The sequence below is a fragment of the Argopecten irradians genome, chromosome 10 (genome assembly GCF_041381155.1).
Source record: "Argopecten irradians isolate NY chromosome 10, Ai_NY, whole genome shotgun sequence".
NCBI lineage: Eukaryota > Metazoa > Mollusca > Bivalvia > Pectinida > Pectinidae > Argopecten > Argopecten irradians.
In genome coordinates this window covers 9230987-9258856 of record NC_091143.1, presented here as the reverse complement: position 1 = coordinate 9258856, position 27870 = coordinate 9230987, and the positions used below count along the sequence as shown (strand labels likewise).

Sequence of the window (27870 nt, the reverse complement as noted above, 5' to 3'; positions counted from 1 at the left end):
ACATGACGATCTGTAAAATAACCCAATTACGTAAATAATACACTTTAAACAGGTTATTATAATTTTTTTATTTCATAGAATCTGAGATCATGGAATAAATTAGAAACTGAATTACAAATAAGCATTCTATAACATGCATGTAAGATTCACCCTTTTGTGATTTAACTGCAGAACATTTTTTTCGTTCGAAGGAAATTTACCATTTCAATTAGGAATACCTGATTTCCCACCTTCAAACTTTTCGGCGACTTGAATAATTGGCCCTATTTAGAAAACATCGATTACCGAACGTATACATAGTCTATATATACAAATCGGATTATCTTATACATGTAAATGGATTCGTGTATTACTATTTCAAACGTTTTGACTACCTTTGTGGGACAAATATAAGACTACGCGCAATTTTCTGGTTCTTCTTTTTGCAGTCTCCCATTAAAAACAGATAACATTACACAACATATTCTGTCTTTTCATATTACAGAGTTATCGTTGCTTGCGGGTAGGTATTGAATGTAATTGCATCAGTTTGGGAGAGCAAATTAAACTGTCATCGTTTTACACTCAAAAACATGGCGTAACAATTAAAGCATACCCGCAATGGCGGTAGTTTTGTAATATTTAGTATCAAAGCCTAGATTGAAGAATTGTATTCCTTGTTTGATGAGTAAGAGGAGAATATGTCTTATTGTCGTTATCTATAAAATACATTGGGTCCTGAACCCTGTCTATATCGAACCCTTCGTCTACCAGCTCCAGCTTCCGGTGTTTCATTGTCTGTGTTACGATAAAGACCTTCTGAAAGCGGATGAACATTGGCCGAGCATAACTCGGCAGGTCCTTCTGACATACTCTGTATAGGGACTTCAACATGGCCGGAGTTGGCTCTTTGTTGTCTTTTACAGCTATGGCTGCCATCCCTGCTCTTCCCTCCGTGCCTGTAATGATATCATGGAAACAGAGAAACAAATCAAAACAATATTTCATTACAACGACTGTTTTAACTGGGTCAAAAATATGTACTATAACTCCAAAACAACAAATATCACCGTTATGGTGTCATTTTTACTGGCGTACTGAACTCGGATATAGCGGCCTTACTAGAACATAGCACCATAAAAATGTAGTCCCATATATGTATTGTAAACTGCCGCTAAATGAAACATAGATTACTAATTTATTCATTAACAATATCCAATATATTAAAAGTTTCACTAAGAATATTATGTATGCCTTCTATTATTAGTAAATGCATAATAATATCTATATGAGGGAACATTTCGTCTTCGCCTTTGTTTACCTGGAATTTGTACTCCATACACATTGACGTCTTGCACGAAGTCTAGTGTGCTGATGACGTCACAAACTTCACGCGTCGACACGTTTTCGCCTTTCCACCTAATAATATATTAATCATATTTACTAGCAACTAACTATACTATAGAAGTAAACTAAAGTTACCTATACACTGGCACCACGGAATGTAAAATTTGCTTATGGATAAATAATCAATACATCTTTAAGTTTCTCGTGATATTTTTTCAGGTTTTGCAAACTAATTTCATTCTTTTGTAAATTAAGTACTGTGTCACCAGTACCTATAATAAACTTTTATAAAACCATTCAGAAAATCAAGAAATAATCCCTGATTGTTCTCTCTATAGTATAATATCTAAATGTCCCGGAAATGGTCCCTGAATAATGTCTACAAGATCTACCTGAAGGTGTCCCCGACACGGTCCCTGAAGTAGATGTAGTAATCTTTGTCCATGTAAAGAAGATCTCCAAAATTGAAGTATTTGTCGCCCTTCGCAAAAACATTTCTAAGAATTTTCTTCTCACTTAGTTTTTGATCTCCCTTATAGAAGCCGGTGTATGTGACTGGTATGGGAGTTATAAGCAGTCCTTGTTCGCCTAGAAATACAGCAAAATATTCGCTTATAAATTACACTTGTCGTTTTATAACACCAAATGTTTTACAGCGTTGATGTCATGGGATGAATTTGTGCAGAATAGCAATTTGTTTTTCAAAAGACGTGACCTCCTCGACAATGCTATTAATTCATTACAATTTCTACCACAATAGGCGTTTTTATTCAACACTCACGGTATGAAATACACGATGCAGCTGTTGATTAACAATTTGTTTATACGACATGTGCACGCATTCTGATTGGCTGAAACGGTGTACTTTGCCCGAACTCCTTTTTCTGGGGGGTCACGTCATCATTTTCAACGTCATCGATAATCGAATGACGTCATAATTCAAACTGGTGGTGGAAAGCGTATGTGTCGTGTTCGTTGTGTCAAAATACGTGACTTGTTATGCGGATTGTAAAATCGACATGAAATGTTATAAATATATTCGTTATTAGAATTTGACTTTTGAATATTAATTAGTACGTTTTTGCTTATGAAAATATTACTACACCCTTTTTGAATATTTCAGCAAACACAGCTTACCTTATCCTACCGTATTTATATCTGCTAAAAGCGAACATCATTGTGTTAGAAACAGGTCACACGACTTTTTTATGTTAAATATTGAATTTATTTCACACTCCTAAGTTATTTTTTAATAATTACAAAAGACAATCGCTAAAGCTCGTGTCTATTGTAACTTTTAAAAAATAACTCACTCGTGTGGAGTAAATTCAATATTCAACAAACACTTATTGGGTAATATATATATTAACACAAAAGACGTAATTTAAATGCAATTATACAAAATGATACATACTAAGTAACGGCACCAATTAATGTTATCCAACGTATTCTGTCAACGGTGTTTTTATCTTGTTAGAACCGCTGTTTTCATCAAAAACAGAACGACTAAACATTTAAAACAGGTAATTATTACGTTTTCTTAGCATTAAATATTTCATGGCGCGGGGTAAATATATATATATATAGCATTGTACCGGTTTTTCTGGGAATTGACAAAAATGTTTTGAGAGATGGTAAATCTGTTGGGTTTTTTTTGTTTAGAAAATGTAATTGAAATTAAATACAATGTACATGTATACGGCATTGAATTGTTTTAAAAAAAGTTTAAAAGATTAAGTAGAAATGAGCGTATTGGTCATCCTTTCCAATTCGATGACTTAAATAGATGCACAAATGTGATAACACTGTTTTCATTTTCGGCATCCTTTGTTGCCACCATTACCTGGTTTGACCTTGATGCAGTGGCCGTCTTTATCTCGGATAGGGGCGTCCTCGATTGGGTCATACCGTATGATGTGGGTGTGCTCGAACTGTTCTTTACTCGCCCAACGCTTTAACATACATTATATGCGAAACATCAAATACAATTTTAAATTTGTGTTTTCGTCCTGTACCACCATATAACGCACAAATACAAATGTACAATCATCATACTTTATATTCTACAAGTATCATACAAATATATAAAAGACCAAAATATGTTTATAGATTTCAAATAAAATCATTCAATGTCATTTTTAAAAGAAATTTATTTTAACTTTTTTTTCGGTTTTTATACAAAATGACATCACGCGTACCATAGGTATTAAACTCGTCTAACAATATGTGCCAATATATAATCATAGTGCTTAACACTTGTTTAGAATTGTGAAATTTGGTCGTTTTATCAGGCCAATGGAGTTCCTTACATTGATTATATATTGACATATATTGGCAGACGAGTTTAATTACTATGACGCGTATATGCATATCATAGTATTCTATACAGTGAAATGCAAACGGAATCACATCAAACTTTGGATCATCCCTTTTGTTAAAAGGCCAATGCGAAATTTCCAGACTATATTGAAATGCAATCCAACTATGACGAAGACTGTGAATATAACTTCAGCTTTTAACTGAAAGTTTTTAACATTACAACACATTTCATTAAATTAAAATTGACATAAATAGATGAGAGAATAGGCCCATAATAATCTCACGGTTTTGGTAATCATAGTTCTTACCATGAACGGCGACAGTCGTCCACAGGCTCCGACCTTGTTCGTTATATTCAGTAATGCACCTGTACCCTCCGTAGCACCGAAGAATTCCATGATCCAAGGAATGTTGAAACGCTTTCGGAACTCGTCCCAAATATCTTGCCTCAGCCCATTTCCGAAAGCGACTCGTATCTTGTGGACAGGGTCAAGGGGGGTCTGAAATAAGTTAAAACTTGTCACTATTCAAAGTCAAACAATACATTTCGGTAATTTTCTCATGCACTAGCATAATCTTCCGAAGTGACTTACTGCCACACTTCTTTGGTGTGAGTCTGACAGTCACCATGCACACAAGCTATACGTGAAAATATAAAAAAATCAGCACAGAAAGGGGGTTATAAGTGACATATAAATACGAAAACGCAGTAGTTAGAAACTTTTTCTCATCTAAGGACTATACCTGACTATAAATTACTTATATTTACCACAAGGTAACAAACATAGCTCATGAAAAGCAAAAATGTATCGCAATCGAAGCAGAGGCAGAGTATACTGAAAACAGATACAAGCCTAACTTCTCAAAACTAGTGGATACCGGAAGTAGACATGGACATTAACCTACCTATGGAAGAGCTATAATATACCGAGAGTAGATATAAACATACCTCTGGAAGAGCTAGAATATACCGGAAGAGCTCTCCGATATATTGGATGACTGTCACATCGTACTTCCGGCAGTCTTCAAAGAAGTGTCTGGCTGAAAACTTTTTACGTAGAACCATTGTTGCCCCTGTAAGGTTATGGAACTAGTGTTATTCACTGAATAAAGAATAACGCAAAAAATTCAAACAATGTTACTAGTAGTTATTCACTGAATAAAGAATAACGCAAAAAATTCAAACAATGTTACTTATACTATTTATTATATTTGTGTGTCAGTACACTGTGGCGAGAAAATCTTACTAAAGTGGGATACATTCTATCATAGATAGTCAACGAACAAATAGATCTTAGCTTTATTATAGATCGAAATACCGTCATCTATATACTATAATTCGGCGGTCTTCCACCATCTAAACCTGGCAAGTTCTTAAATTAATATGACGATAATTTAATAAAATCAAAGTACATATAATTTTTTATTAAATGATCTATCAAACATTCCACATGAGAACCCAGGCAATAGTTTCTTTTATGAAAATATCAAAGTTAATCTATCTTCTTCTGACACACATACAGTATTTTGAAAGACGCACCATAATACAAGCTCTATATTTTACAAGCCACTTTCAATGAAATAACATTTTATAACGAATTCAAAAAGACATTAAAACATTTATTAGAACTGACTGAGAAGACAACATTTCGAGTTAACAGAAATAATATTTCAGGCAATATCTAATTATTTCAGGCAAAATCAAAATATTTCATTCAATATCAAACTATTGCGCATTTCCATAAGATGTTCTATTATTATACACCTGAATACCTCTATAACATGATCCCAGAAACTGTTTCTGATGGTCATTCATATGATACTAGATACTCGGACCATACATTTATTTCACCTATATTACATTAAACCTCATTCTACCAAAAATCTTTTCTTCCTTCTGTTATAAACCAACGAATGGTCTACCACAAAGTATTCGCTCAAACCCTTTTACTACTGCCTTAAAAACTTATCTTAATCATAAGCATTCATAGAATATGCCTCCCATTTCAGCTCTGGTACCTATAGGGTCAAACATTTCATGCACGTCTAAGATGGAGTGCAGTGCTCACAATAGGCATTTATTTGCAAAACATATTGTACCATCTCTGTTATTTATATATGGTGTGGTCGAAAACAGCATTTTTTTTTTAGATTTCAATGTTAATTTCTTTCTTCTTCTTTTTGGAGATGAATCTTTTTCTACAGCTGATAATAAATCTCTTAGCCGTAGAGCACTACAAAATAAAACAGGCAGATTTGCTACCGTTGAGTGATATTATATTTCTACCTCATTAGGCGCTGTTATTTAACTCTCAGGGTATCAAATAAACGATGCAGCTGTTGATTAACAATTTGTTTATTGCGGTATAAACTCTGTACGCATTCTGATTGGCTGGCACGATGAACTTTGACCGAACTACGTCTTTCTCAGTGTCGTATCATCTTTTGTCAACGTCATCAATAATCGAGTGACGTCGTGCTATGCTGTGATCGCCGCTTGAAACCAAAACTGCTGTTGGATTGCGTACTTATTCTCGTCGTATTTCTATCGGCTAAAATCGGATATTATTGTGGTTGAAACCGGTCACACGATTCATGGTTGTTGGATATGGAAAGTATTCCACACGAGTGAGGTTTTTTTTAAAAGTTACAAAAGACACGAGCTTAAGCGAGTGTCTTTTGTAACTTTTAAAAAATAACTTACGAGTGTGTAACCACTATGTAAAATATTACATCCCATAAATTTCATGCGAGTTTAAACTTGTTTGATATATATATGTATATCTTTATTCATTATCAAATGTTAATGCGAGTGAGTAAGCTATCGTGTAAGAAGGGTGTTATCATGCTTCAGAGTTACCATATGCTATAAAACACATGGTGATAGTTTTACATAAATGTATGTGACACTTGTTCCTTTTCCCTCCTGATTTGATTTAATTATATATATCGAAATAAAGAAGTTTAAACTAAACTATTACAGGCAATTCTAAAATATTTAAGCAATGTAAATTTAATTAGTTTATGTAAAGTCTAACAATTGCAGATAATACCTAACTAATTCACACAATACCTAAGTATTTCAGATTATACCAAACTAATTCAGACAATATCTAACTATTTCAGATAATATTTTACTATTTCAGATAATATTTTACTATTGCAGACAATATCTAACTATTTCAGACAATATCTTACTTTCAGACAATATCTTACTATTTCAGACAATATCTAACTATTTCTGGCAATACCTAATTCAGACAATATCTTCCTATTGCAGACAATATCTAATTAATTCAGACAATATCTAACTAATTCAGACAATATCTAACTATTTCAGGCAATACCTAATTGCAGACAATATCTAATTAATTCAGACAATATCTAACTAATTCAGACAATATCTAACTATTTCAGGCAATACCTAATTCAGACAATATCTAACTATTTCAGACAATACCTAACTAAGTCAAAAATATTTAACTAATTCAGACAATATCTAATCATTGCAGACAATACCTAACTATTTCAGTCAATATCTAACTATTGCAGACCAAATCTAACTATTTCAGACCAAATCTAACTACCTGTGTTAAACACATTGAAGAGACAGAGTAAGGTGGCAGCGCTGTGGTACAGTGGTGTCACAATGTACATGACGTCACTAGGGGAAAAATCAAACAAGGCATAGGTCACACTCGTCCCGATAGATTTGGCGTGGTTAATGATAGCTGGTTTCGGAAGTCCTGTAAATATATGGAACAAAACGTTGTAACATCGGTCAGTCATGTTATGTTTGCTATGGCCTGTCAACAGCAATGTGAAAGTGTTTTATTGTGATTGTGATTTGCACCACCAAATCAAGGGTGGCAGCTCCACATGAGGTGAACATTAGACCCGAAAATCACGCAATACTTTAAATTGCTCCAGCTCTTTTCATAGCAATAAATCAAATATGTTTGCGAAGTTTCAGAAGTAGACCTGTCTTAGCAATTAATATTTGAATACATATACCCCTTCATTTACAAAGTCTTAAAAGGATATCCAAAATCACATAGTATATATTTTAGTATGAAAATTGAAATACTTATAACCAGACGTGTTTCCATAGTAACTTTACCTGTTGTTCCAGATGTGTATATAAAACACATTGGTGACAGCAAATTTACGTGAGACCTAGCTGTTCTACAGACGTTTACGGGCAGGGTGCGGAACATGGCGTCGTCAAACGACAGTACCCCTGGGGGAAGACCTTCCTGTCCCTTTCCCTGGGCGTAAACAGGAACGGCTGGTAATCCGTCCCTGATCTCCAGGAACGAGTCCAACAGTTCATCACCTGAAATATGTGGTCATAATTCAAGGAAAAAATGGCACCATCGTTTGTAACGTCGATTCTGATTGGCGATGAGATAACTGCGTAATAATTTCATAAAAAATAGATTCCTCAGAGAATTATGGAGTTATGGAGATAAAAAATGAACATCTGAGTGTACTCTCGGGTATACTCTCAACATCAATATTGATACTCTATGGACATTTCACAACCGGCAACCAAGATTTTATTCATTGAAACTTTAAGTTAATAGATACATTTACTATTGCATATACTTTCTATTGCAATGTAAACGCCAGGTGCTACTTCGATGACAACAAAGTTTAAAAACAAAAATCAATCAAACATCCTAAGCATGATATTTGTGTTTCCATGTGCCTGAATGATTATTTCAACACTGAATGACTTCTTAACAATACAAATTATATAACTCGCTCCTTGATCTAGAAATACTCAATTGAAACCATTTCGTTTGTAAATATCAGCACTTAGTCTAGTAGAATCAAAAAGACCTCTCCTGAAGAGTACGTGTTCTTTGCTTCATAGACAATACTCGTTATACGAATCTAGGTCATATCTACACCCTCCATACAAATAAGGTCACAGCCACACCGACATAAAAATCTAGGTCACATCCATCCCGACATAAAAATGTAGGTCACATTTGCCCAGACATAAAAATCTAGGTCACATTAATCCCGACATAAATATCTAGGTCTTAGCCACCTCGACACACAAATCTTTATCACAGCCACCCGACATAAAAATCTAGATCACAGCCACCCCGACACAAAAATCTAGGTCACAGCCATCCCGAGATAAAGTTCTAGGTCACAGTCACCCCGACATACAAATTTAGGTCAAATACAAATTAAGTAATAACTCGACTAGAAATGTGGAGGCGACACAGGAACGTAAGACGAGAATCACTAAACACTGGCCTCGAATCGTATACAAAAACACTCATTGTAAAATGGTAAATATGATGACGACCATTATACTTTGCCCCAGTATTCCCTATTGTTTTGTCCTTCTCAGACAGCTGTCGGAATTATTCGCCCTAATAATAAATATATCGTTAACTTGAGCATATAAGTGTAAGTAAAAAGTTCATGTATTCTCTATATTGGAATTTGATGTTGCTAGTAATATTTTCTCCTATATGTTGAACAGACGTATTGTTAAGACGTCAGTTTTATTACCTACCTGCCCCGATTATGATGACTTTAGCGTCGCTAACTTTAAGGGAGTGTAACAACGGCTTTGCTGTCAAATGGTAGTTAATAAAAGCATCCGACAGACCAATTTTCAGAAGACCTACAAAAACAATAAAATATATCTACACATGTATATCATATTTTAATTACAATCTATTTTGTATACATGTACATTCCTACGGGAAGCTGTATACACTATTAACGTGGAAATTAAAAGGTTGTGTTCAAGCTCATGTTAAAAATCATATAGAAACTGCCCACAGCCTAATTTTCTTTAAAACTTGCATATCGAAAGTACTACTACATTCTAGTTGCCCCTTTAAAATAAGACTATTTTTTTCCTTTTGTGATTTAAAAAAAGCCAAAAGGGCCTGAAATATGCCTGTTTATTTTCAATAAAATTACCTTCGCAAATTTGTCAAAATACACCATTATTGGTGAAATATTCTACATGTTTTATTCATAAATCATTTGCGTAGATCGTAAACTTTATATCTGAGTCATTTTTTTCAGATTTTAAACGGGAAAATTTGTTTTAAATAATTATTTTGACAAAAAATTAACACTTTTCGGGAAAATGGAATACGAAATATTGCTCTATGTCATCTCATTTCAACGTATAGAGAAGTTGTGCACAATTTGGACCTGCATTAAAATATTCTCAGGACGTTGTCTGTCTATGTGTACATGAGTTTCAAAATCATAACCCGGGAAAACAGTTTTTTGGTGATTTAGTTATAGCGAGTACAGGTAGCAACAGAACTCTGTTTTGTTTACATACCTAGATAAACTTTCCAGTTTAAGATTCCAGAGTCGAATTTAGATGAAATCAGTGTATAGTAATACTTTTGGATGCTTAATATAATGGTAACAGTTTGTAAAGTGTTTGGTTGCCATGATAACAAAAAGGAGGCCTCTAATTTGCTGAAATCCTTTAGATAATGTCAAATTGAAGTGAAAATTGGTACCAAGGGGCTATGAGGTATGCTGAAAATCAATGTATCAAAATTTTCAAATATAATACTGTTTCGCTATCTAATCTACATTAATTCAATTTTAAATAGTTTTAATGTGCGTACCTAAGAAGGGATGATAATATTAATTTGTATCTTTTGAGTTTTTGTTACTAACGAAAATGCATTTCTTTTTAATCATTTATTTATTTCTAATATTAAAAAAGATGTCATTTGTTTCACTCAATAACATTGTCTAGTTGTTAGGCATTTTTTGTACTCTAAGGGAAAATGCAAGAATAAAACTGCACTTATTTTATAGAAAATATGTTAGTTTACAAAATTCTATCACTAATTATTGTTTTATTGAGGTACATGTAACTATGTTCAATTTTGATTTTACAGTCACCAAGGACAAATTAAATTTTTCGTTTAGAAAGTCCTCTCTGGCCTTTGAAATGCTATTTTCCCGGATTTCAATTATTTAAAGTATCTGCTATAAGACAGCAAATATAGCATGTTTTAAAATGATTTAAAAGTGTTGACAAAATCGATAACATGTCAAATACTTTGTGCAAACCTAATACCCGTAATTTTTATTCTGTCAAAAATTTGACATTTTTGCTTGAAAAACCAATTTGTAGTAAAAACAACTAGTAAATATCAATATGAATTGGTATGCAATACAGTATCAAGTATCTTTCATTTACAAAAATAATAACAAAATATTAAAAATATGTTCAAAAGGTAGCCACAAGGAGTCCCCCTGAGACATACCCAAAGCAATGTTAGAAACCATCATTTTAGGCCCTTTATGTCTTTAAAAAGGGCAAAATAGATCAAAAAACACATATGAAGTAGCAATGTACCTAGACCTATAACACTGCAAAATTTGAAGAAAATCGGAGCGTCAGCAGAATTTGCCACCCCAACTTTTGTAAATTTAAAAACTATACATTGTATTACCAAAAGTTCGAAGTTTTATCTATAAAACACTGACGCGAAATGTTTACTCTTACGAACCGCTAATTAAACCACTCGCGAAAATATCAATGTTTACAGTGATTCATTGGTGTTATGCACATGTACGTAAATTCATTTATTTTAATCTATTCTAATTTCTTATTATACACTGTACATATGTGGCAACATTTGTCTGTACCATCGAGTGCAATATTCAGAACACTCTGTATGCATGATAATTTTGCACCTTTTAATTATGATGCTATATCCATAGACCTACTCATTGAAAGCATAAGAAACACAGCAGAAATAACGAATTAATAAATAAATTTTAAATCATTATTCAATGCATAAGAACAATGCAACTTAAATAATTGATCAATGCATTAAGAACAATTCGATTTACATTGTGTTTTAATTTGTTATTCAATGCAAGCTAACATTGTGCTAACATTGTGCGGTATCAAAATAATCCTCGGCAGCAGTAGTACTTACCCAATAATGTCCACACAAATGCGGGTTCGTTATAGATCATAGTGGCTACTGTGGCACTAGGCTCGAGCTTCCAGGTTTGAGCCAGGTTGGCCACCCTGTTGGCCATGTGATTCACCATCTCGTAGCTGTACGTTTTATCTTCATGTATGATGAAGGTTTTTCTTGGATCCCTGGCCACATGCTTTTCAAATACATCCACTAGAAACTTCCCTGACAAAACTTTCTCGCCTACAAGTTTGGGTATTCGGTTGAGTCTTCGAATTGTCTGCAAATTGGAAAGAAAACCTTACATATAGTTAATAAAATTGTGCATACCGATCACATTAAGTATGATTTTGTCGGCTGTTATTTCTGATGTCTTCCTTTTTAAAGGCAAGTAACCTCTCCGAAATAAAAAATATATAAAAGTTCCTTACAAAACAATAACAACATCAGAAAATTAATATCGATGGCCTAGGATAAGGTTAAAACACTGAACGAATGCAAGAGTTCGTGTGTTACTAATAATTGTTGCTACTCTAAGAATTGTTGATCTCGTGGGCCCTTCTGAACAAAATAACTAAAATTAATTAGATATTTCATGTTTTGTTTTGGAAAGGTATTGCGCCTTTAATATTCATATTTTTAAACATATTCACTCGAGTTTATATAAATCAATTACATTAGGATATTTTGGTGTTTGTTGTTTTTATAACTTGCTTGCTTTTTTATTGTATCTTTTTAAAATGGCATTTATTTTCTGCGATGCGCAGTTTAGGTACACAAGTAAATGATTTCGATAATCTTATCACAATCAGGTACATGAATAGATAGACACGAAAAGTTACGCAATGAATAACGTGTACGGTTACCGTTTAAATGGATATACTTTTCAATGGCGTAGTAAGAGTTTGAAACAATGTGGGTGCAATATTTCACCAAGATAATGCCATCATAATGACATCATAATGCTTTTAATTTTTAATAAAATTATCAAATAAAGTCAAGTTAGATGTCCAATGAATTGGTGAGAAATAGTTTTATAACAGTTAACTCAAAAGACATTTTGGCGTTAGTTTACGGCTACTTCTACAGTTCCATTTTATACAGTAAAACGAGGTGATTTTTATAGATTATGGCTAAACGTTATCGGTATCAATTTTAGATAAAACTACGGGAGTCTACCATGTCTCTGGTACATATAGCTTGTTTTGAAGCTGACTATCACAAGCGATAGACTTGCATGGTATAATAAAATAGAAATACAGAGATAGGAAACAAGGTAGTTAATAGCAGTGAAGTTTCAAATTGGAAAAAACCGCTAAATGAAACCATCAAAAGTAAATAAGCAATGTTATCTCACCGTGATGTCGTCCGCTAGGTATGGAAATAAGGTCCTCCACGCCAGTAATCCGGTAGTGGCTGTCCCGGCTAACGCCCCGAGAGCGAGCTCCTTCGGGGTCGGCATCTTGAAGGACTAGATTCTGTAGACGGTACAACAAACACGAATATGTGTGATCATCTTATGTATTCAATAGGTACTGTACCACAAGTGTAATCTACATGGGGAAACACAAGAAGATAGGTTGAACGTTTTAGTAGTAACAAAAACCGTATAGTCAATTTTGTTTATTTCCTGAATATTTCATATGTTATGTAACTTTGCTACTGTTGGTAAACAGTAACTTGGTACGGCCTTGGGTTGGTTGTTTTATGGCAGTGTACTTCAGTGAGATAGCACTATAAATATACAATAGATGTCTACAGTCTTTTAGCGTTTGCCTCCCAATGCACGCACACAGACACAAACATGCGTAGTATAACAAAAATAGTGGTCGATGAGACGGGAGACGTTAAACGTCATCATTAGATTATGTGTAAAACAATCGGCCCCACCATATATACATCTGTAGATTTAGTCTCTATCGGTGTTAAGTCGGGAAATCGAGTTAATGTATCAGTGATTATTTCGGAACAATTGAATATTAAGGTTGATATCGGGGTCAAGGATTAAGGCCTGTTACAAATGACGTTTGACCGACGTAATCTGTGCCTCAATCACAGCTTACTAAGATAGGGTGTCCGTGACAAATGTTGGTAAATAAACGTTTCGGCGTTATTACCGGATTGCAATGTCGACTGTTTTAAGGATGTATTCTTCTGAGGTTTCAGTCCCATTGAAGTCTCGTTTCAACATAGATCAAAGAAGTTATGAGATTTTCAAATATAATTTATCAGTATCTGTAGCAAGTTGCCAGATGCAAATTTTGTCAAAAAATTACATTTCTATTTTTAGTAGATTTTTTTAAACGGGGATTTTAAGAAATGACCCATTTGGCGGCCATTTTGAAATTGTGTCTTTTTTCGCTTCAAGTAGTTTTAACATTTTTTACTGAAATTGTTTTTACTTAAATCATTACTGCGCCAGCATTTTTAGCTGTATTTAGCTAAAATTTGCTGCAAATCGTTACTAGGTTCGTAGTAATTAAAATATTGAGCATTAATATGTGAAACAATACACTTTTGTGACTTTATTTTTACATTTAATGGTAATCTGGGCACTTTTATTTTTTACTCTAAAATACTGAAAAATAACAAAAATTCAAATGGGGCAAAAAAGTAAGCACACGGACCCCCAATTTTTCTTCCTGATTTAGAAAGAACAACCGTTTCCCTATTGATATGCAAAATAATAACAAAAGTTTAATACCAGAACTTTTTCTATAAAGGGTTAAATTTGGCAAAAATGGCTGAAAATGGTGCATTTTGTTGCACAAAATTAAGGGGTAGGGGTAGCATATGTTGTTATTCTGAGAAAAAATATTAGTCTAATTGATCAAAACTGGTATATTTTTAAAGAAGACTACTAGAAAATGAATTCTACAAACATTCATACATATCAAACACCTCATTAAGAAATTATGGCTTTAATCTCTAACTTATATGGCCAAAATGGCAAAATTCCCATAAAATCCAATATTTTGTCAACTGGGTGTCTTTGAGTGACAAAAGCTCAAAAACGAGCACACGGACATATGTTTTTTCTTCCATTTTCTTTTATGGTACAAACTCCTTTTTCCAAAAATCCATATGAGAAAAAAAGTTTAATACAAGAAAATTTTGACTTCTCAGAGGTGTACATCCTTAAGGTACGTTATCATGATTATTTCAATCTAGTTGCAGTGTGTGTCAATTGTTATATATGAAGAGTCCATATTATGGTACAATATGTATGTCACACAATATCATGTCATATTATAAGTACATAGTATGTCGCCAACACTAGCATAATTAAATCTAAATTAAATTTGGGTAATATCAAATTGTTTAACTGACTGCTGCCAAAACACCAGATATCAAGAAACTATACAATTTTATTAATTAGTTTGCATATATAGAGAATCTTGGCCGATATACCAAAAGAAACCATACATATTTTGATTACATTAATTGTAAACCCTCTTAAACCGTTTTATCTGTGATAAGTGTACAGTAAGGAAGGGAATCTTGAATAAGTAGTTTCCAGTTACTTATACAATGTTGTTTTATCGAACAAATCCGATTTAAGGATTTAATAAGCAAGGTATATGTATGCAAGAGATAAACCAAGTAAAAGAAGGTACATAGTATGATGTCCATATCAGATCAGTAAGGGTAATATTGTCTAACGGACACAGAGCTAGTGTTTTCATTTTAGTCACTGAAACGCATCAGGTCTAGGATATTTATGTTCATACATGTAATGTAACTTCCGCTAATATAATTGGAAAAAAATTAATTCAGACACAAATAATGCAGTACTTCGTGATGAAATACATTTGCTGGCTATAATGGTCTATAATAGATATTGACAAAAAATAATCAAACCGGTACTCTGAAGTAAAAGTTTACATCGTCATGTTGGGTGACGGTAATGAAATAAATCCCCACACTCTCTCTCTCACACTCTCTCTCTCTCTCTCTCTCTCTCTCTCTCTCTCTCTCTCTCTCTCTCTCTCTCTCTCTCTCTCTCTTTCTTAATCTGTTATATATTGTTGCTTGATAAGTTTGATCAACGACATGCCGAAAATCATGTTTAGGCTAATGAAAGATATGTTCTGTTTACAAAATATCTTTATTATAGTTTGATATTCTAAAAGGTTTCTGTATGTCATATTCTGGTGAAAGACTAAATTTACTTTGTATGATAGGGTTTGTTAAGGAGGTCAACAACGCCCTCATTTTTTATCCATTCTTGGATTTCCCTAATGTTGCCTTGATGGACATGTACACTATATAACTGATATCTATTAGAATGACCAGTGGTCATTGATCAATCTGATTGGTCATTGATGAAACAACAGTCGGACATTAAAACTGATTATCATATATAGCTATCTATATTTTACCTGTATACTCGGTAGCCAAGTTGTCCGACAGTTCACACAGGTTACACAGGGAATGATAACGCATGTGTTATTTTCTACCTGTTCCCCGCGGCCACATAAATATACCTAGATAACGGGGGTACGAACTGACTATATACGATTTGATTAAAACGAAAGTCAGTTTTGAATATGTTATAGAAGTTTGTTACAGAAGTTTGCTATTTAATCCTTTGGTAAATTTCGCATTCAACACAAGTGATAGACTATAAATGATCAACATCAAACAGCAAAGGTAGATCTGATAGATAATTAGCTGATGGTGTAACATTACGTCATAAATAACCACTGTCACCATATATTTAGAACAAATTCAGGATCCCACATTTGTGAAATAAGCATTTTCCTCAAATTATTCTCTGTCTAGAATTGCTTAGTAATGTGACTACCGATCAAGTCTCGTTGACCTTATAAAAGGAAAATGTACTTACACATACAGAAGTAACAATCCCTAGCGTCCACGAACCCCAGCCCCGTAGACAGCTACCTGTAATAGTCCGTACATCTGTGGCCTACTTTATAACCCTATCTATGTAAATCATGGTTACTGAATAAATATTGCATATTACCTGTTCCCAGGCCGCCTGTTGGACCCTATAGTAGATTCATATGCTCAAATGCATTAACACTTTTATCAAATACCCTTTAACTCTCACTTGAACACTTGCAAACACGCCCTCTAACTCTCACTTGAACATCAATAGAAATACCCCCTTTCTCAGTTGTACACCCTTACTAACACTCCCTTTCATTTGAACACCCATACAAACACACATTTTCTCCCTTGGGCACTAATAAAACACATCCTCTCTCTTTTGAACACTCGTACAAACAAGCTCACTAGATCTCTCCATTTAACACCCATACAAACACACCCTCTCTCAATTGATCACTCATTAAACACGCCTTATCTCACTTGAACATCAATACAAACACGCCCTCCCTCACTTGAACACCAATACAAACACACCCTCTCTCAATTGATCACTCATTAAGCACGCCCTCTCTCACTTGAACACCAATACAAACACGACCTCTCTCACTTGAACACCAATACAAACACGCCCTATCTCACTTGAACACCAATACAAACACGCCCTCTCTCACTTGAACACCAATACAAACACACCCTCTCTCAATTGAACTCTCATTAAACACGCCCTATCTCACTTGAACACCAATACAAACACGCCCTATCTCACTTGAACACCAATACAAACACGCCCTATCTCACTTGAACACCAATACAAACACGCCCTCTCTCACTTGAACACCAATACAAACACGCCCTCTCTCAATTGAACTCTCATTAAACACGCCCTCTCTCACTTGAACACCAATACAAACACACCCTCTCTCAATTGAACTCTCATTAAACACGCCCTATCTCACTTGAACACCAATACAAACACGCCCTATCTCACTTGAACACCAATACAAACACGCCCTCTCTCACTTGAACACCAATACAAACACGCTCTATCTCACTTGAACACCAATACAAACACGCCCTCTCTCAATTGAACTCTCATTAAACACGCCCTCTCTCACTTGAACACCAATACAAACACGCCCTCTCTCACATGAACACCAATACAGACACGCCCTCTCTCACTTGAACACCAATACAAACACGCCCTATCTCACTTGAACACCAATACAAACATGCCCTATCTCACTTGAACACCAATACAAACACGTCCTCTATCACTTGAACACCAATACAAACACGCCCTCTCTCACTTGAACACCAATACAAACACGCCCTATCTCACTTGAACACCAATTCAAACACGCCCTATCTCACTTGAACACCAATACAAACACGCCCTCTCTCACTTGAACACCAATACAAACACGCCCTATCTCACTTGAACACCAATACAAACACGCCCTATCTCACTTGAACACCAATACAAACACACCCTCTCTCACTTGAACACCAATACAAACACGCCCTATCTCACTTGAACACCAATACAAACACGCCCTATCACACTTGAACACCAATACAAACACGCCCTCTCTCACTTTAACGCCCATACTAATACGACATCTCACACTTGAGCACTAATACAAACACACTCCCTCTCGATTGAGAAACTGAAACAGTTTCTCTCTCAATTGAACATTACTACAAACACGACCTCTCTCACTTGAACACACATACTAATACGCCCTATCTGACACTTGAACACTAATACAAGCACACCCTCTCTCTCACTTGAACACTCATTAAACACGCCCTCTCTCACTTCAGCACCCACACAAACAAGAGCCCTAGATCTCTCAATCGAACACAAATACGCCTCTCTCATTTGAACTTCCCTTCATGCAAGCCTTCTCTAACTTTAACACCTATAAAACACGTCATCTCCTAATTGAACATTAATACAAACACGCCCTCACTCACTTGAACACCAATAAAAACGCACTCTCTCACTTGAACACTAATAAAAAAACACATCCTCCCTCACTTAAACACCAGTAAAAACACGCCCTCACTCACTTGAACACCAATAAAAACACGCTCTCTCTCATTTGAACACTTATAAAAAAAACACATCCTCCCTCACTTAAACACCAGTAAAAACACGCCCTCACTCACTTGAACACCAATAAAAACACGCCCTCACTCACTTGAACACCAATAAAAACACGCCCTCACTCACTTGAACACCAATAAAAACACGCCCTTACTCACTTGAACACTAATAAAAAAACCACATCCTCCCTTACTTAAACACCAATAAAAATACGCACTCCCTCACTTAAACACCAATAAAAACACGCTCTCTCTCACTTGAACACTTATAAAAAAACACATCCTCCCTCACTTAAACACCAGTAAAAACACGCCCTCACTCACTTGAACACCAATACAAACACGCCATCTCTCAATTGAACACTAGTACAAGCACGCCCTCTCTTAAATGAACACCCAAACAAACACGCCCTTTATCACGTGAAAACCATAAAACACGTCATCTCCTAATTGAACATTAATACAAACACGCCCTACCTCACATGAACACTAATAAAAACACACTCTTTCTCAATTGCACACTAATACAAACAAGCCCTCCCTCATCTGAACACCAATAAAAACGCACTCTCCCAATTGAACACAAATACAAGCATACGGTATGTACACTCTCTCAATTGACATCATACAAACACGCCCTCTTTCACTTGAACACCAATAAAAACGCACTCTCCCAATTGAACACAAATACAAGCATACACTCTCTCAATTGCACATTCATAAAAACACGCCCTCTCTCAATTGCACATTCATAAAAACACGCCCTCTCCCACTTGAACACTAATAAAAATACGCCCTCTCTCACTTGAACACCAAGAAAAATACGCCCTCTCTCAATTGAACACCAATTAAACACGCCCTCTCTTGATTGAAAACTAATACATGTACAAACATGCCCTCTCTCGATTGAACACTAATAGATCACGCCTTCTTTCACTTGAACACCACTAAAACACGCCCTCTCTCACGTGAAAACCCGTACAACCACGCCCTCCCTTCTACTTCAACGCTATAAAAAACGCACTCTCTCAATTGAACACTAATACAAGCATATCTTCCCTCACTTAAACACCCATGACGACTACACCCTCCCTCACTTGAACACCAATATTTTGTTTGTTTGATTGATTATTTTAACGTCCTATTAATAGCTAAGGTCATGTAAGGACGGAATCCAATGCATGCAGTGTGTAGCGTGTATGTTGTGCGAGTTGCGTGTTTTAGGAGCCTGCGGTATGTTCGTGTTGTGTCATCTTGTACAGTGGAACTGTTGCCTTTTTATATGCCATGCTATTCATCATAATACTGTGCAGAATTGCACATATTTCTACATGATGTAGGCTTGATTGCATGATTGAGTTAGAAGTTGGGGATGGGACATCCATACTCATTTCACATTGTAAGCGTTAGAATAATTGTTTAAAATAAAAGTGTACTAAGTAATCACGTCAATACATGTATCTAATTTGTAGAGGTAAAACCTAGGCTATTCAGTATTTAAGAAAAGGAACAATACCAAGGGAAGGTCATCGTCGGTGACCGGCGGTTGATTGCACTATACGTATATACGCTGCACTAATTAACACCGGGTGATAATTAGCATATAGTGTAGTGCAATCAATACCGTACTTTTCACCGACGATGAGGGAAGTTATAATTTTTGCGTTGTGTCTGAGCGACATGCATATTATTTTATGATTATTTTTTTTTCCTTAATATCTACAGGAGTCAAAAATGATTCAAGTTTATTTCCCTACAGTTTTAAGAAAAACGATTATAAAATGTCCTCGTTAGCATCGATCTCAGGACCATGCACACTGAACAAGATCACTTGAATAATTTACGTTGCGCGACCTACATGTACAAAAAAAATCATGTATATTTAGAGTAGCCTCCCTTGACTTCTTCTACTTTCGTTTTGACTAGCCACAACTCCCGCCAAAGCAGACGGATTCAGAGTGTTCATATAGATGGAAAGAATTGTTCAGCTGCTTCGGCATCCGATGTAAAAATACCAAGTCAAGATGGACAGCAAAAACGAACGTTTGGTCTGGGTTGATTTAGAGGTACTTTAGCATGTAACAGTAAACTACATTTGTACATGTATATGGGCATACAATACAGTACTACTACAATGTACATACAAAATGTAATTGTATACGGCAACGTTACATTACTATTAATTCTATAGTGGAATGGGGCTCATCCACATATATAATCGACCCTAAATTGCCCTATCTTACTGTTCTTGATTTGAATTAAATTATTAATTTAATTTTAATGAACATGTGCACCCTTTATACAGTATACACTGTATACGTGTATCTGTGCTGGTCAATGTGGGAATGGAGTTCTAAAAATGTACGTGCAAATGTAGGCACTAATGTGCAATAATGTAAAACTATAACGAGATATTGGACTGGGTTGATCATCAGTGAACAGGTACCTCAGTCGAGAGAACATTTGGCTAGTGTTTGGAGGTCCTGAGTTTGAATCCCATTCTGGTCGCTACATTTTCTCCTCTCCTGCTACAAAACAAAGGACCCCCAAACTTGATCTACAGTACATTGCTATGAATTGGGCCTCATATAGTAAACTGTTGATGAACTCGGTCAATTAGAAAAAAATAAATACTATATTATGAATATATTGATTGTTGTGTAACTTATTTCTCTTTCTGTTTATTCCTAGATGTCTGGACTTGACATAGAGAAAGAACACATTTTAGAAATGGCTTGTTTGGTCACTGATGGACAACTGAATATCATAGCTGAGGTAAGAGATCTATAGATAAAAAAAGGAAATATTCTGGGGTTGTTTTTTTTTAATTAACCACTACATGTACTTGTATGTTTCTCAAACAAAATTAGAAGTTAATTTATAACAATTACAGTGTCAGAACATTTATATTGATGACCTCAGATGAAGTTAAATTACAAAACAAATACAAAATGAATTTATATGTGACAGAAGGTTCAGTTCACTCTTTTGTGGCATGTCATTGTGAAACATGGGAAACTTGAGACAACTGGCATTTAAGAAATTAATATTTGATTTATGTATTTAAAAGTTGTATTAATTGTGAGCTAATAACTTTTCAGACTATATATTTACTGAAATTATCAAACTTATTTTTATAGTAAATATTTATAATTAAATATTCATTTCGGAAATCTATAATAGGCTTTTAAAAAATCATTTAGAAAAGGCATGTCTCAGAATTTTATGACAAAAAACTGCAATGTATGCATAAAACAGCATTTGAAATCTCTCAATATAGTAGATGAGGTAAATGGGAAATATTGGACAGTTGAGTATAACAGCAGGGATAAAATGAGATGTTTCACGTGTGTGTTACAGGGGCCTAGTCTGATCATACACCAGCCTGACAGTGTACTAGATGCGATGGGGGAATGGTGCACAAAACACCATGCAGAGGTATTGTATACTGTATAACATCATTCATCAAAACTACGTCAAAAACACTATATTTAATGTCATGATGTGATAAACCCATGAAACTAAAGAACTGTTGAATCAACTATATCTAATGCCAACCACAAAACACAGATAAAACAGCTTTCTGGCTTTATGTGAAGATATCAGATGTTCAATATGATAGTAGACATAGCAAAATTGGTCAGATCGACGGACATGTCCGGAAAAATTTGATGTGGACTGCCTATTTTAAAATCCAGTCCAGACCAACTGTCTGTAGTACCAAAAATCAGTAGAAAAGGCATGCTCATTTGATTTAACAAAACCGTTTTTTTTAACCCCACAGCAATGTAGAATTTCAACTGCATAAAAAAATCATGAAAGCAGCTGCCTGGATGCTAATAGCAGGAAGTTATGTTTTCTTTTAAAATTCACATTAATGTTCAGTCCAGCAAAATCTTGTTCTGTCCAGCTTACAGTCCTTGCGGGTCTGAATGTCCGGTAATTTTTTTCAACTTTCGTGATGTCTGTGATACACCATTCAATACTTAACTAACATTCATGAAAGTGATCAAAGTACAAGTTCTATCATAATACAAAGTTATCTGTTCTTGCATGTAAGAATTGTTTTGTTATTTCATTGATTTATGAGCAAATATTTGGTGTTTTCTCTTGAAAATATGGCACTACACTGAAAACCATATGATATTACAATCAATACCTACCTACAAAAGGGGCTGCAGTGGCTTAGTGGTTAAGATGTTCCGACATATTACCACAAACCCTACACCTAAGGGATGCTAGAATCAAATCCTATGTGGGGCAGTTGCAAGGTATTGACCGCTGGTCAGAGGTTTTTCTCTGGGTACTCAGTGTTTTTTTGGTTGATTAGATAGGAGGACATAAAACCAACCTACATATTTACAAGAGAGGATAACTATGCAATATGACAGAACAGGCTGACTAGGTGAATATATTAATGCATACCCAATATTTATATAGGTATGATCAATTAATGTTATTATATTTTTTCCTGACAGTCTGGACTTACAGAAGCAGTGAGGAAAAGTGACATATCTCTAGAAGCAGCAGAACATCAGATGTTAGATTTCATACAGAAACACACTTCTCCGAAAGCAGCCATATTGTCAGGAAACTCTGTACATGCAGACAAAGTCTTTCTCGACAAATTCATGCCGAGTTTCATGGCTCACCTTCATTACAGAATAGTGGATGTCAGTACTGTCAAGGAGCTGTGTCGGTAGGTACCTGTAAACATTCTGTTTTACAGTAAAACATGGTTATAAGGAAGCTCTGGGGACCATTGAAACAATAAGCATATATTCACTGAATACAAACATCTGATAGAAACCTTAACAGAGAATGAAACTCTAGTCTACATTATAACCATGAATTCCTTATAAGCATGCTTGTTATCAACTTCGCTAGCCAAAGGTACAGTAGTCTACGATGTCACGTCAAAACTGAAGTTTTCACAGAGCACTACCTGCTGGATCACCGCAGTTGCGCCTCTTTCATTTACGTAATAAGCAACCAATGAAAAAGCTCGGATCATAGTTGTAATGATTGAAAAATGGCAGCGCCCTTTGAAATGCACATGTTGTGTGTGATAGATTCAAAATACCAAAGAAAAATATGTTTGTGAGTCATTTGTTTGTCAGTTTAAACACTGGTATTTGTGTTTCAATGCTTCAGTGTCCAATTATGTCAGGAGATTGCAGTTTATCTGTGCATAATTTGTTTAACTTTGAGAAAAACCACTCATGTATTTATTTTCCCAATCTGTTTGAAGAGCAACATATACATGTACTTCATTTAGCTGGTCTACAACATTTAATAATTGACTATAAAGTAAAGAGGACTCTGCTAGGAGCTGTTATTGACAGTCAATTTACAAATGTAAATCGATTCAGTTTTGTTGACATATGAAAACTGTGTTTTCATTGGTCGCCTGAACGTAGCCACATCCAATCAGATTTGAAAGCGAGAATATCAATTTTGACACGACATCGCCAAGGATTGCAGGTAAAGTATCGTACTGAATCACCTTGGCTATTGAAGTTGTCTTTGTTATGTGTTTTATTTGATAACAGCTGAGGTTAATATTTGTGGCCATGTCAGTCCCTACAGAGCCTGTGATAGTGGGTTTGATCAGGTGTCACATGTGACCTAAAGGTCTGACAGATATCATAGAAGAATACCAGGATCTCTAACAGTCAAGCTTCCATAGCTCAAGTAGTAATAGGCAGAGCAATTAGATGAAAAAAATCCTGATTTATATAGAATGTAGTCATGGATAATAATATGGAATGTAAAAGATTCCAAGCCATATTGTAAGTTAAATCTCATTTAATTTCATTTTTCATCTGCCATGTTTTGACCAAATATACAATTTTTAATTCTATATATACTGTACATTGTACATTGAAGTTCATTTATGCAATGTTTATGGTTAATCAATACAAAGTATACAGATTTTATTTTAGTACTTGAACCTGACTGAAAATAAAAAGTACTAATTCTTCATACATGATCTTCATTTTTGGTTTGTTTTAGGAGGTGGTATCCTGAAGAATACAAAAAGGCTCCACCGAAAGCAGGTGCCCACAGGTATGGTATTTGTATTTCTTCAGCATAATTCATACTGAGCCAAGAATACCAGATAGGTTCAGACATTTCTCAGTCTATTTGGATTATAAATGTATATAGGCTCCATATCCTATGATAAAAAAATCTGCAATGTACATGTACTATAACTTAAACTGTGGAGAGCATGTGCGATTGTACATGTACCTATGCTAGCTACAAATCAATTCTACTATTCACAATGTTTAAAGAATGTCATCTTTCAACTTAAGTAAAAATAGATTTAAAACTATGGTATGTCAAACATAGTTTAAATTTAAATTAAGTTTAATTATTAAAATTCTGCCTTTGTTAAATAAGCCCATCATCGCTAAAATAAAGTTAGAAAGAGTCAAATGGAATCTGAGAAACAGTAAAATTGATCAAAATTAGACTTCAGAATGTCAAATAAAAACCAAATCTGTTTTATTTGACTCTAATGATTCATAATTAATTGTTATATAGAATAGCGTAGATACTTTAGTATGAAGTAAGGCATTAATGGAATTTCTATTTTTCTGTGAACATCATCATGAAATTAACTTAAATGATTTGTATAAATTGTTGAAAATTCAGAAAAGTACACTATTCTTGATATTAAATACAGCTATTAAATCATAAGACCTTGGCTTATGAATACAGCTTAATTATGATCTGTTTTTGGATTCCAGGGCTTTGGACGATATAAAAGAAAGTATAGAGGAACTGAAATACTACAAGACCACAATATTTAAGTGAACATATCACGGAACATTCTGAATCATATGCCGTGATATCTATCCACTGGGAAGAGGATCGACAAGGCCAGAGATTGTGATCACTGTGATCATTTCTGGGCAGGAGAGTTGTGTTTTCAGACAGAAATGTTCTGTTTTTAAACAGAAATGATTTAGATGTTGATAACCAGTCATGGTTATAGATAATGTGGAGGAATTTGTTCATACTTTTCTTTTTCAAAGGTCACCTGATGTGAGATCTGTGTTGACTAATGTCCTTTGTCAGCGTAACAATAAAAACAACTTCTGTTTGACCTAATGGTTTAGTAAGGAGGTGAATAGAGAAAGGAATGACCTTGTCTTACTCTCAAGGTCACAGTAGTTAGCTGTTCAAAACGGTGCCTTTGCATTAAAAGTAACCTTTCAAGATCACAGATTGAGCTGTATAAAAAATCTACTTAAACCATAGGCTACAACCAATCAATGATCGAAATTTTTTGCAGATTTAAAAAAAACCATTTACTATCCCTTTGTACCTTTCTCAGGGCACAAGTAGCATTAAGTCACATGGTCATTTTATTGTTTATTATTAAATGAGTTTTTGTTTTACATTTTATTAAATTATTTTGTTGCTTTTGTATTTAACTCATTATCTAGCACTATGGGTGAGTGTTATTTAACTCCAAGGGTATCAAATAAAATTGTACAACAACTGAAGTCAGTGTTCTACATTGGATGGTGAATGCAGTTTGATTACCAGATTCATTATTAATGTACCGTTCGATTTGTCTATTCATACAGATCATATCATATCAAGTTTTTAGCCCACCATCATCAGATGATGGGCTATTCAAATCGCCTTTCATATGTAGGTTTCCCTAGGGCACACGGAGTGTCATGCTGATTTTGAGACTGATCGGAAAAACAATATGGCCACCAAGCAGCCACCTTTGATTTGGGCATTTGATGTTTGTTACCGCTATTTCTCGGAAAGTACTGATGATACCTGTCTCAAATTTCATATGTGGGTTCCCCTAGAGCCCTAGGAGTGTCATGCTGATTTTGAGACTGATCGGACAAACAATATGGGTGCCAGGCAGTCGTCTTGGATTTTGGCAGTTGATGTTTGTTACCGCTATTTCTCAGAAAGTAATGAAGGGATCTGTCTCAAATTTCATATGTGGGTTTCCCTAGAGCCCTAGGATTGTCATGCTGATTTTCAGACAGATATGGCCGCTAGGTAGCCATCTTGGATTTTGATAATTGAGGTTTGTCACCGCTATCTCTCAAAAGGTACTGAAAGGATCGTTTCAAATTTCGGATGTAGGTTCCCCTAAGGCCCTAGTTGCGCATATTGCATTTTGGGAACAATCGCTTAACAAGATGGCCACCAGGCAACCATCTTTGATTTTAAAAGTTAAATTTGTTACCGCTAATTCTCAGAAAGTACTGAAGGGATCGTTCTCAAATGTTCATGTAGGTTCTTCTAGAGCCCTAGTTCTGCCTATTGCATTTTGGGACCGATTAGTAAACAAGATGGCCGCTAGGCAACCATCTTAGATTTTGTTAGTTTAAGTTTTTGACCGCTATTTCTCAGAAAGTACTGAAAGGATCGTTCTCAAATTCTCATGTGGGCTTTTTAGGTCACCTGAGACGAGGTGAGACGAAGTCTCAGGTGACCTATTCTAATTGCCTTTTGTCCGTCGTCGTGCGTCGTATGGCGATAAACAATTTACTTTTTCGACTTCTTCTCCAAAAGTACTGAACGAAATTAGTTGAAATTTTGCAGAAACCTTCCATAGCTAAAGGTCAACCAAAATTGTGAATTATATGGTCCCAGCCCCCCAGGGGCCAGAGGGTGGGGCCAAAAGGGGTCAAATAGGCTAAAACTTCAAAAATCTTCTTTTGAAATTCCAGCAATGGTAGAATCAAATACCCTTCATTGGTTGAAAGGTCTTGAGGTCCTTTGCAAAATTTGTGAATTATACATGTATGACCCTGGGGTCTCAGGTTCCCCCTTGGGGAGGGGTCAAGTTTTCTATAGATTATATAGGGAAAAGGCATTTTTGAGCATTATTTGGTCATTTGTAATAGGAAATAAGTCAAATGTTCTCAGAATTATCAGTATGAGATGGTCATTGAATCCTATTAAAAAAATTCAACGACTGAACCCCAGGGGCCTGAGGGGTGGGGCCAAAAGGGGTCAAATAGGCTAAAACTTCAAAAATCTTCTACTGAAATTCCAGAAATTGTAGAAGCAAATACTCTTCATAGATTGAGAGGTCTTGAGGTCTTTTACAAAATTATGAATTATATGACCCTGGGGTCTAAGGTCCCCCCTGGGGAGGGGATCAAGTTTACTATAGTTTATATAGGGAAAAACATTTTTGAGCATTATTTGGTCATTTGTAGTAGGAAATAAGTCAAATGTTTTCAGAATTATCAATATGAGATGGCCATTGAATCCTATTAAAACATTTTAACGACTGAAACCCAGGGGCCTGAGGGATGGGGCC

The 27870-nt window shown here is 35.1% G+C and overlaps 2 protein-coding genes across 2 annotated transcripts; one reads left to right on the top strand and one right to left on the bottom strand.

Annotated features, from left to right (window-relative positions):
* Positions 1-53: 53 nt before the first annotated feature.
* LOC138333057 (long-chain fatty acid transport protein 2-like) lies at positions 54-16553 on the bottom strand. Its single transcript, XM_069281168.1, has 12 exons — positions 16441-16553; positions 12949-13069; positions 11607-11871; positions 9185-9295; positions 7766-7981; positions 7233-7391; positions 4595-4719; positions 3954-4145; positions 3170-3278; positions 1719-1914; positions 1301-1398; positions 54-938 (listed from the first exon to the last, which is right to left on the bottom strand). The coding sequence occupies exons 2-12, from the start codon at positions 13051-13053 to the stop codon at positions 628-630; spliced, it is 1887 nt and encodes a 628-aa protein (XP_069137269.1). The 5' UTR covers positions 13054-13069; positions 16441-16553; the 3' UTR covers positions 54-627.
* A 3904-nt stretch (positions 16554-20457) lies between these two features.
* Positions 20458-25975, top strand: LOC138333054 (oligoribonuclease, mitochondrial-like). Its single transcript, XM_069281163.1, has 6 exons — positions 20458-20620; positions 21246-21329; positions 21915-21992; positions 23033-23253; positions 24570-24623; positions 25310-25975. The coding sequence occupies exons 1-6, from the start codon at positions 20579-20581 to the stop codon at positions 25374-25376; spliced, it is 546 nt and encodes a 181-aa protein (XP_069137264.1). The 5' UTR covers positions 20458-20578; the 3' UTR covers positions 25377-25975.
* Positions 25976-27870: the final 1895 nt, after the last annotated feature.

Excerpts from the sequence above, each read along its gene's own strand:
- LOC138333054 (XM_069281163.1), top strand. The coding sequence starts at position 20,579 with ATGGACAGCAAAAACGAACGTTTGGTCTGGGTTGATTTAGAG. Across the intron at positions 20,621-21,245 it reads TGGTCTGGGTTGATTTAGAG|ATGTCTGGACTTGACATAGA; the intron begins GTACTTTAGCAT and ends GTTTATTCCTAG. Across the intron at positions 24,624-25,309 it reads CCGAAAGCAGGTGCCCACAG|GGCTTTGGACGATATAAAAG; the intron begins GTATGGTATTTG and ends TTTGGATTCCAG.
- LOC138333057 (XM_069281168.1), bottom strand. The coding sequence starts at position 13,053 with ATGCCGACCCCGAAGGAGCTCGCTCTCGGGGCGTTAGCCGGGACAGCC. Across the intron at positions 7,982-9,184 it reads AGTCATCATAATCGGGGCAG|GTGATGAACTGTTGGACTCG; the intron begins GTAGGTAATAAA and ends CACATATTTCAG. Across the intron at positions 3,279-3,953 it reads GACGACTGTCGCCGTTCATG|CGTTGGGCGAGTAAAGAACA; the intron begins GTAAGAACTATG and ends TGTATGTTAAAG.